Here is an 11,497-nt window from a genome sequence, read left to right as displayed (position 1 = left end):
TCTTTCCTGCCATGGCAGGGGGTCGGACTAGATGATCTACTCAGGTCCTTTCTGACCCTAGAAATTATGAAACTATATCCACAAACTGAACAGAGTCCAGAGATGTTGCATTGGGTTTTTTTGTTTATCAAGAAAAGTGGATGACTAGGAGGAGGCAGAACTGTCTTCCAACATTTAAACATTTTTATAAAAAGGACAGCAATTGTTTTGTCATGTCTACTGAGACTAACATAAGAAGAAATTGGCTTATGTTGCAACAAGAGAGGTTTAGGTTAGGTGATAGGAAACACTTTTGAAGTTTAAGAAAATTTAAATACTTCATTAAGGAAGACTGAAATTACCTTAATTGGAGATTTCTTAAGTAATTAGAAAACCATATGCCATGAATTATTCACATATACTTCATTCCACCTTAAAGTAAGAGGATGGACTACATGCTTTCTTGAGTCCTTTCTAATCCTACATTTTATATGAGGTTCAGCTGATAAAAAAATAAGTTTATGTTACCTTAGTAAATTCCACATATATATGGGAGGTAAACTAAGATCACATAATCAGCCATTTGTAATTTTCCAATTTGGGAACTATGGTTCAGGTGAACTTCAGGCCACAGTGCAGGCAAATTGAGCCCCTCTTGCTCTAAATGTCTTGTTTTTGCTGCTGAGAAACAAGGAGGAGGCACCATGCTTCTGCTGTTGCTTTTCATAATAATAAAATTATAAAGCATATATATCAAAATTATCTATAATAGTACAGATAGACGTAGATAGAACATCTTTTTTTTTCTTGCTCCCTTACCCCTGCTCCCCCCTTTATATATGCTCTGAATCAGAAAAAAAATTACTTGTGGCTAAACACTACATGTAGCATATCAGAGCTGTTCATTTAAATGGTCTAAATATAAATGCCTATTTAAAATATTACTATATTAATATATTAAACATCACATCTACAGTATACATCTATATAATATATAAATTTACAACTATATAATATGTGTAAATGTCATCGCTAATTAGACTGAAGTGCCTTTGCATACTGCATACATTTTCTAGTAATAAATTCTTGTTTCCTCTTTAGAACCCAAATCATTAAAACAGTTGCTGAACATCATTTATAGCTCCAAGACTTTGAAAATATTTACTTGAATCAGTAATGAAGAATTAAATACATCCAACAGAATATGACCATTGAAAGTATGGGTTTTTTGTTTTGTTTCCCCTCCCCACCAAATGTCAGTATTGGCACAACGTTTTCAAAGTGAAGCTTTGGCTTGGCATCATTTTAAAAATCATTAAACATGGTTTGCAGTTATACTAAGCTTTAACTAAAAACCCATATGGTTTGAGGGAGATATTGATACTTTAACAGAAATTAGCATTTTGGGGAGAAATGAAAACTAACTTACAAATGTTGATGGCTGAAAAGTTAACAAATTTCTTGACTTTGGGCATGCTAATAAAGGATGATACTGCATAGTACTTGTATTAGCAAGTACTAAATAAATGTGCAGTAACCAGAGTTACTCCACAGTAGTTCCAGTGAATGTCTTTTAGCTGATGCTACTGCACAGTAGCCTAATAATACTGTGCAGTAGCATTGCCCATGCTGTGATGTGCACTACTGCATAGTATTTTTCAACTACTTGTCAGTCAAAGTCTCCTGTAGAGGCATCCTTTGGAGGAAAAAAAAATAATTTCAGAAACATTTATGACTATAAAGTTTCTCCTACTCATAGTTTAAATTGTGTTTAAAAACACTTTATGCAGAGCTTTGCATTTCTTTTTCTTTACTGCTCCCAAAGATGTTCAGCTTTATCCATTCCTGTTCTGGTCTTTGTTTATTTTTTCAGATTTGACTTGAAGGTGCCTTTTTGGTTAGAAAGAAGAATATTTGTACTAAAAAAGTGTTGCATCCAGCCTGAAACACAATAATTATATTTGCTTGTCTCACAACTTAGTACTTACAATGAGATAAAGTCACAGGGAACTGCATGTCTCTTACTGGTTTGCTTTCTGATCATCTGATAACATCATCAATCACTGATGACATTGGAGCATTGTAGTTTTCTTAAGGATTAGGGAAGCTGAATTTTTCTGGATGGGTCATTTCCTTGATAGGAGAGAAATGAGTTAACTTATTTGTTTTTCTGTAGTAACAATATTCCTAAATACAGTTATTAGCAATATACAGTTCTGACAAGAAACAGGGATGAAAGCAAGTTGAATGAGGAGCTAGGAACCAATATTTATTATATTGAGATAAAATTAATCTATCCTTTGTTGCCTATCTTTATTTGGCCAACACAATGTTTCAAGGAAGAGTGAATGGAAAGGATGGAAAAACTGACCAAGGAAAACCTAGATAGTTACTGTACATTTATTAAAGCAAAGACTTTTACTTGGTCAGACAAATTTAAATCAACTGTTGTTGTAGCTTCTCCATGACCTTGCATAATATGGGAGACCAACACACTGCCTGATCCTTGGCTGCCAATAGGATGTTATAGGAAGGTTAATTCAAGTTAACTATCTTGTCATAAACCACTTGAATTTTCCTTCTCAAAAGTGCACTAGTAATTTTGTAACAAAAGAAAACCTACTTAAATTCAGTTATCAACAGCATTGCTCAGTTGCCTGCTTCTGAATGAGCTATCCATTTTTAAAGAACTTTCGTTGCCCCCACCAACTTGTAATTAATAACCAAAAATCATTTAATACTAAACTACATAACTCCTAACCTGATTTTATTGACTGTCTTTCTCTCCAACATTCACTCACATGACAATACAGTGAGCATGATTGCTACTGTAACTGCAACAGAAAAGTATTTGCTCATACTAGATTGCACATAGAGTTTAATCATTCGGTAACATATGGATTATGAACTACCACAGGAGCATGCACAATGTCAGAACACATGCCCTTTTTCTCAGATGGAAAAAGGCCAGTAACAGAGAAGGAGACTAAGTTGAAAAATAACTGTGTGTACTGAGATGATGTACAAATTTTCTGTGCAAGTTTCATATTTTTTTCGATCATGTTTTGCTTTCTTTGCGTGTTTGGGTTGCCACCTGTCCCACTGCATCTGGGTGTCACCACCCTTCCCACCACATTGCCACCCCTCTCTCTGTATCACCGACCCTCCTGCATGCCCCATGGGCCCCGAGGAACAGGGAGGGGGGACCCACACAGGCTGCTTTGCCCCAGTTCATGGGGGCTTGGCAGCGCAGGCTGCTTTCCCCTGGGCTGTGGGGGCTCCACGAAATCAGAAGTGCCATGGTGGGCACTTCTGGTTTCACTTTTCCCTTACAAGCCCTTATAAGCCAGCATGCTGGTTAACAGAGCATGTCAGCTTGTAAGGTGCTGGATAACTCAGCTTTTACTGTACTTACAAGTTTTTGGAAAGTCATGGTTTACATATGCTGACTATAGACTTATTAGAATTTAACTGCTCTAATCATTGCAAATTTTGTATGTATTAGATTTACTTGAGCCTATCATAGCTCCTATATGTGTATAATTTCATGCACAACCTGACCAAGTGATTATATAATATTTCTGCAACATAATGCTACAGAAAAGAACCTGGATATTCCTTGAAATGATTTTCCCAATGTGGGGTGGGAACTCCCATTGAAATGAGTGCAAAGGGGCCATCTGACTTTTTCCTCTCAGTGACTTGCCCAGTCACTAAAACCCTGGGCAGCATGGAGGACAAAATCATATCATAAAAAATAAGTAAGGGCAAATAGGTAGACTGAAGAACAGGAAGGGAAAGAAAAGGAAGACAAGGAATGTGGTGAGATTGGGACTGAAGACTAAAAGAAAACTACTGGTACTGAGACTTGCTGGACAAGAAGTTTGTAACAATCTAGACAAGGAGATTGGGACAAAACCTGTGAGTGAAATAGTTGTAAAAGTGAAAATAGTTGGGTGAAAAGGCACTGAGAACAGTTGAGAGGGAAGGGAAATCTGGAACTTACTAGGTTGGGAAATTAGCATACAAGGTATGGGAAGAGAGGAGATATAGGAGGTGCAATCAATTTGAAGTGTACAATTAATTTGAAGTGCTCCTGGGTGCACCATTTAAATGTGCCCATGGGACAGGAGAGTTGAGCTGAGTGGGAGCAGCCCCAGCTGGCTGGGGCCTTAAAGAGTCAGCATGAGTAGCCCGGCACTACTCCAACCCATTAACATCCTGTGGATGGACTGGTTGAGGAACAAGTGTGCTCTAGTGTGGAGCTACCCATCAGGCAACTGAAGCCTCCCACACTGAAGCACCTTCATGCCCTAGCCAGCTAGGTCAGGGTCTAAATGTGCATTGTTGCAGAGTAAAAACCTCCACAACAGGATAGTATTTGTATTTACAAGTACTACCATTCTGCAGAGCTTATAAGTTTATTAGCTGCTAATTAGTCTCCCCACAAGGGAGCTAGGTTTTCTGATCAGTGTGGAAAACTGTGGATTTTCCCCATTAAAAGAGAAAAACACAGGAAATGGTGAGTTTCCTTTTGCATGCTGGCAGAGTTCCAGGCTACAAGGTGCTGCTTGTGGCTGTGAGGAGTAGGGGGAGACCAATCACACATGCACATGGCAGCCAGGCAGCAGTGGAAAGCAGCTCTTGCAGCTCCCTGCAGGTAAGTCTATGGGGGTGGGGTGGGCACTGGCCACATATTAGGTGGGGGGAGGGGGTACAGGCCATGCAATGGGAGGGAGGGGGAACAGGCCATGTATTGTGAGGGTAGGCGGAGGCACAGGTGATGGGACAGTGGGGCACATGCACCCCAATATTTCTGTGCTCACTGCAAGGCTTAGGGTGGCAGCATGGCTGGACCAGCTCCAAAGAAGCCATCTCTATGGTCCAAGATGTGGGACCTGGTGTGGGAGGAAGCACTGTGCCACCATGGCCACCAAGATGAGGCACTGTGGTTTGGAGTTGTGCCTTCATGGCTGCCAGGTGCATAGAGGATGCCTCACCTTGGAAGCCATGCCAGTGCAGCACTCCATCCCAAACAGTTACAAGTTCTGAGCTGTGGAGGTGGCTCCTGCCTGGAGCTAGTTCAGCTCCACTGCAGCCCCATGCCACATGCTCCACTGTGGGCACAGAAATCACAGAGGGCATGTATTATTATGCTCAGTATCCCTCTGCACTAACTCTTTTTCAAGTCATGGTGAGCCACTACATTGACTACACTTTGGCTTCCTCTTCACAGCTGAACTTTGCCTTTCTTTCCCATTTCCAATGATTCCCATTTCTTCAACAGCTTTAAATGTGTTGCAAACATAACCAAATGGGACTTCTCCAGCATAGTTTGTTTCCATTGCTGAGTATATGCTTTTGGCATCAGTTTAATTATAGACAATGTATTTAATGATGTTTCTTTGTATGCAAATGTAAGACAAGTAGCTTTTGTCCCCATTCTGGCTGGGGAAAATATCTCACCTTATGCTTGAGTAAATATGATGTACACACAGACGCATAGACTTTGGTTAATCTATAGGATACAAATCTACCCTGCCTTCTACTTTACTTCAGACTAACATGGCTAGCTTTGACTTTCTGCTGCCATTGATACTGCCCAGCCACTGCCAATGCCCATGGGCACAAAAGCAGCATGTAATGCCTGTGAATTAACTTATTTACGTATCTACAGTTTAATTAAGAACTTTTAAAAGCCTACAGAAATGGGTGTCCTCACTTTTTCATCCTATTTTTATGCATAGGACTTTATCTGTAGGACTGTAAGGCTATTATAGAACAAACCTGAAACTAAATTTACTGGATCCATAAAGTACAAGTTCTAACATGGTGCTTCTTTATATAATTAAAAAAAAGAAAGGAAAAAAAAATCATTGCTGTGACCAAAATGAGAAAGCATTCACAAGTGAGCTGAGTCATCTCAAAGCAGCATATGAAATGTAATAAATTAATGTGATTACATAATAACAAAAGGAGACGTAACAGAGTAGTATGTTGACTCTTAATAAGATCCTCTGGCTGTAACATTTGTTTTTTATATTTTTTCTATCTTTGTCAGTGTTTTAAAAATATCTTTTAAAGCTTTGATCTATATATTAAAATTCAGAATTAACATACTGCGGCTGTGGTTTAAGTCAATGACAGCACCCAGAAGATGGTATTGAGTTGTACTATTGGCTTAGCCTCAAGTATTTTTTTATTATGATATATTTTCATCCTTTTCTGCCTCTCTCTTTCTGTTTGTGTTGCTCTTGTTCTCCTTTAAGCAGTAACTTTACATTGCTTTTCAGGTGTTACACTAGAATCAGATTCCTGCCTTGACCCAGGGATTCCTATGAATGGCCATCGCCACGGTAACAGCTTTAGCATCCGATCTACAGTAACTTTTAGCTGTGATCCAGGATATACACTGAGTGATGAGGAGCCACTCATATGTGAAAAAAACCATCAGTGGAATCATGCATTACCTAGCTGTGATGGTAGGTTCCAATTATAATAACCAGATTTTTTTTAAAAAGTAAGATGGAGTGAAATTACACCTTACCCCATAACCTGTAAAATGTTAGACATTGTTAAGTTAGAATGTTCTGTGAGCAGTTGCATGTTAAACATTAACACTGCTTCATGTCTGCACAGCACTGAGTTGCTGCTAAAGAGCTGGCGAGCAGGCACGTGGCTAGGAGCCAGGGCACCCAAGCTCTATCCCTGCTCTGAGGTTGGAGTTAGGCCTGGGAGTGGTGCATTGTGGGACACTTGGGTTCACTCCCTGCTTGGGATGGGGAGTCTGGGAATGATGCATGCTGGGATTCTGAAAGACTGCAAATTGTTCATTTTATCTGTGGAGTGGACTGGAGATACCTTAATGTGAGCTATGTATCACAGCCCAGTGTTAACCCTTACCTGTATTGGCATAACCCTGAGATGCTCAGAGGGTACTTCACTTGAGTTAACAAGCTTTAATATGCAGATGCTCACATTTTAAATATCCTTAGTGTAACATGTAACTTCAACCCTGTTTTTTTCTGTTTTAGTGCGTTAGTCATGTCCTTAGCCATGTTCTCTTCCTTTCCATCATACCAGAGTTCAAAGCTTTTAAATACTTCTATTTTAATACTATCAATACTCTGCATTTCTATCTTTCCTTGCAACCCACAACTGAATGTGTGTTATGAATTACTTACACCACTTTAAGTATTATCTTCATTCAATATATGAATAAACTCTGAAATGTGTAGATGAGGTGCTGTACCATAAGATCTAGGAATAAAAGGCAAAGATTAAATCTTCTTTAATCATAATAATGATGAAACTGTCTCAGCTCTGATTATCCTCTCAGCACAGATATACTATTTCTGAAAGAAGTAAGGAAAAGGAAGAAAAAATCATAGGAAAAAGAAGGAAGAAAGGAGTTGACAGAGAAAGGGAGGGTGAATGGGCCTGAATTGGGAAGAATGTAAAAAGGGCAGGGTTGGGAGGAGGTCACACAGAACACCAGGCACTGGAAGACAATGGTAACTTTGGGGACATCCTGAGGTATGGATGTTATAATATTTGTATATTATACAAATATAAATGTGTATGCCAAACACACATTTCCTTTCTAGATTGGGAACATGTTCTAAGAAGGAAACTATTTATTGCTGGTTCAGGTTTCATTTTCTTCATGAATTAATACAGTACAAGCATAGGAAGTTATACTTTAGTTTCTGTTTTAACCCTTCTGAAATATTCTAAACAACACATTTACAGAGGGTTTCATCTTATGCCATAATATATACATTATTAGCATTGGCCAAACTTGCAATGGCTAAGTAAAAGCAAACGTTAAAATTAAATTAAGGTATCTTAATCCAAATGGTCCTTCTTGGAAAGACAGAAACATAATGCTTGCTGATACTATCAATTATAGCACTTTCTTTCAGTTACCTATCTTATTTATCAATCAGCTTTGACTGATTTTGCTGAAAAGAAGAGAGTGTGAGACAATGCTTACATAATTCAAGTTACGATAAATATGTAATAGGTGTTTTCTCCCTTTTCTTAAACATTTGACTGGTATTCAGGGCTTTGCTAAGCTTTTTCCATTAGGAGAAATGATTTATTATGAACTATATATTTCTTTGGAGCAACTCTGTTTATCCTAAAAGTATATACAGAGAGATCTATTTCCAGGCACATAACAGGAGCCACTTCTCTTGCTTATAAAACAGACTCGCCTTATAAATCAGGCTTACCTTTACAGCTAGTTAAGTTATGTTCCTAAAAGGCTGGGCATACTTTCCACATCTTCTCTGGCTTCCCCACATGCTGTTTCTCATGTGTCAGGACACACACAGTTGCAACCAATCAACTAAGTCTTGGGAGGTAGTTTCTCTTTCTTTAATTTTCACTGTTCAAGGGGGTATTTCATTATTTGTTTAATTGATCCTGAATGCAAAGTGCCTATTACTCATGTTGACAATAATCAGGACTCTGACAATTACACTTTTAATCATAACAGTTGATCTTCCAAAATACATAAAAAAGGTTTGTTATATGCTGAATATGATGAGGAACTACCTGACATAATTTCTTCCTTGTCTATTCAAGATTGTACAACAATTTTGCACAGTAAAACATGTTGTGTGAGTTACACTAACTTAAAAGCATCTGTTTTCACATATACATATAACATAAGTAAATAAAAGTTTTTTTCCATTAGAAAATCTGTACTCTAATATCTTTCTTTGAAATGCTAAGTGTTGAGAGTATTCACAAAATATGAACAAAGTTTAATGCTATGCAGTAGAAACACATTTCAGAATGAATGACTAATTAAAAGGTAGCATAAAACACTATATGGTGCAAACAGCTGTTTGAAAACTGGAAAATGTGCTAAAAGAAGAGGCCAGTGAATATTAGAATAACATTTTCTATGAGCATTCACATAAGTTCAAAAAACAATATTTGCTTTGCTTTTTTCTATACGTTGTTCATGTTCATTTTCATAAAATGTTCTGATAAACAACTGTTGAAATAAGATGCACGTATGTCCCAAATATTTCCACTTGCTTTTCAGGTTGCAGTAATTCAGGTTAAGAATTTAAACAGTGCCAATCTATACTTCCAATTTAAAGCCAATATATGCAACTGAAATTTTTAATGTAGAAAACTGAGTCTTCTCAACATTACAGCTACTCATGAATTATCTATAAACTAGCCATTATTTGCATAATTCTGAATAACATTATTTTAAAACTGTCAATAGTGTGTGCATGAAAAGGGAAGGGGAAAAAATGAAGCATTTTTAAATAACATTTATCTACTAAAGTGTAGGTAAGATGGTTTAAACATGGTTCCTGATTAATGATTTTTGAACAAAGTTTCTTGCCTGACTGTTTCTTGCCTGACTGCCAAGCTATTCAGGAAAGACAGGCAAGGGAGAAGAGGAGAAGGAGTTGTGCTATATGTAAAAGAACTGTATGATTACTCAGAGCTCTAAAATGAAACTGGAGAAAGGCCTGTTGAAAGTCTCTGGATTAAGGTTACAGGGGAGAAGAACAAGGGTGATGTTGTGGTGGGTGTGTGCTATAGACCACCAGACCAGGAGGATGAGATAAGATGAGGCTTTCTTCAGAAAACCAGTGGAAGTTTCCAGATCACAGGCCCTGATTCTCATGGGGAACTTCAATTACCCTGACATCTGCTGGGCATGCAATCCAGGAAGATTTTGGAGAGTATCAGGGACAACTTTCTGGTGCAAGTATAGGCCATGCACTTCTTTACCTACTGCAACTTTGGCAGTAGTGATCACAAGATGATTGAGTTCAGGACCCTGAGGAAAGGAAGAAAGAGCAGCATAGCATGGACCCTGGACTTCAGAGAAGCAGACCTTGACTCCCTGAGGAAACTCATGGGCAGAATCCCCTGGAGGCCAGTCTGAGTGGGAAAGGAGTCCAGGAAAGCTGGTTGTATTTTAAAGAAATCTTACTGAGGGCTCAGGAACAAACCAGCCCTAAGTACAGGAAGAATAGAAAATGTGGCATGTGACCAACATGGGTTAGCAGAGAACTCTTCAGTGAGGTTAAAGACAAAAAGGAATCTTACAAAAAATGGAAGCTTGAACAAACAACTTGGGAGGAGTATAAGAATATTGCTCAGACATGCAGGAATGAAGGCAGGAAGGCCAAAGCAATTGGAGTTGCAGGTAGTAAGGGGCATAATGAGTAACAAGAATGGTTTCTACAAGTATGTTAGCAAACCGAGGAAGGTCAGGGAAAGCATGGGTCACTTACTGAATGGGGTGGCAATCTGGTGACAGATGAGGAGTAAAAGGCTGAAGTGCTCAATGCCACCTTTACCTTGGTCTTCACAGGCAAGGTCATCTCCCAGACTACTGCACCAGGCAGCCTATTTTGGGGAGGAGGTTAGCAGTCCTCAGTGGTGAAAAACTATTTAGAAAAGCTGGATGTGTACAAATCCACAGGGTCTGTATGTAATGCATCTAGGGTGCTAAGAGAGTTGGCTGATTTGATTGTAGAGCTGTTGGCTCTTATTTTTGAAAACTCATGGCAATTTGGGGAGGTCCTGGACAATTGGAAAGGGAAAATATAGTCCCCATCTTTAAGAAAGGAAAGAAGGAGGATCCAGGGAGCTACAAACTAGTCAGCCTCACCTCATTCCCTGGAAAAATCATGGAGCAGGTCCTCAAATAAAGGACTTGGAGAAGAAGAAGATGATTACAATCAGCATGGATTCATCAAGGGCAAGTCATGCCTGACCAACCCAACTACCTTCTATGGGGATCATGGTTTTCTCTGATTAAAAAAAAAATCCCCAATGTTCATATTTAAATAAAAGTAGCCCAAAATCTACATTTCCCCATATATAGCAGTGTTTCATTTTAATAGAGGAAAAATGTGGAATTTTGGTTACTTTTTTTATCTGAAAATTAGGCATTTTTTTTTTTATTTGGAGGAAGTCAGGATCTGTAATGATGAGATAACTGGCTCTGTGGATTTGGGGAAAGCAGTAGACATAATATACCTTGCCTTTAGCAAGGCTTTTGATGGGGTCTCCCAAAGCATTCTTGCAAGCAAGCTAAGGAAGTATGGGTTGGATGAATGGACTGCAAAGTGGATAGAAAGTTGATTGGATTGTCAAGCTCAGCAGATAGTAACCTATGGCTCAATGGGTAGTAACCTATGTCTAGCTGGCAGCTTGTGTCACGTGGACTACCTCAGGAGTCAGTCCTAGGGCCGATTTTGTTCAATATCATCATTAACAATCTGAAAGATAGGATGGATTACACCCTCTGGGAGTTCTCAGGTGACACCAAGCTGAAAGGTATAGTAGATACACTGGAGAGTAGGGCTAGGATTCAGAGTGACCTAAATAAAATGGAGGATTGGGCCAAAAAGAAATCTCATGAGGTTCAACAAGGATTAGTATTAATGCACCCTCAGCAAGTTGGGAGATGACACCAATCTTGGGAGATTAGTACATATACTGGAGGTTAGGGCAAGGATTCACAGAG

General features: G+C 38.8%; 1 protein-coding gene across 1 annotated transcript in view; it reads left to right on the top strand.

The window, feature by feature from the left end:
- CSMD1 (CUB and Sushi multiple domains 1) overlaps window positions 1-11,497 on the top strand; it is a 1,867,828-nt gene that overhangs the window by 1,339,122 nt on the left and 517,209 nt on the right. The window contains exon 18 of the mRNA XM_019538151.1: window positions 6,273-6,461. Within this exon, the coding sequence (XP_019393696.1) occupies window positions 6,273-6,461 (189 nt within the window). The remainder of the gene's footprint in view (window positions 1-6,272; window positions 6,462-11,497) is intronic.

Source organism: Crocodylus porosus, unplaced genomic scaffold (assembly GCF_001723895.1).
Source record: "Crocodylus porosus isolate Cpor-Errol unplaced genomic scaffold, CroPor_comp1, whole genome shotgun sequence".
NCBI classification, from domain to species: domain Eukaryota; kingdom Metazoa; phylum Chordata; order Crocodylia; family Crocodylidae; genus Crocodylus; species Crocodylus porosus.
The sequence above is the reverse complement of the archived record's forward strand: the minus strand, read 5'-3'. Positions and strand labels throughout refer to the sequence as shown.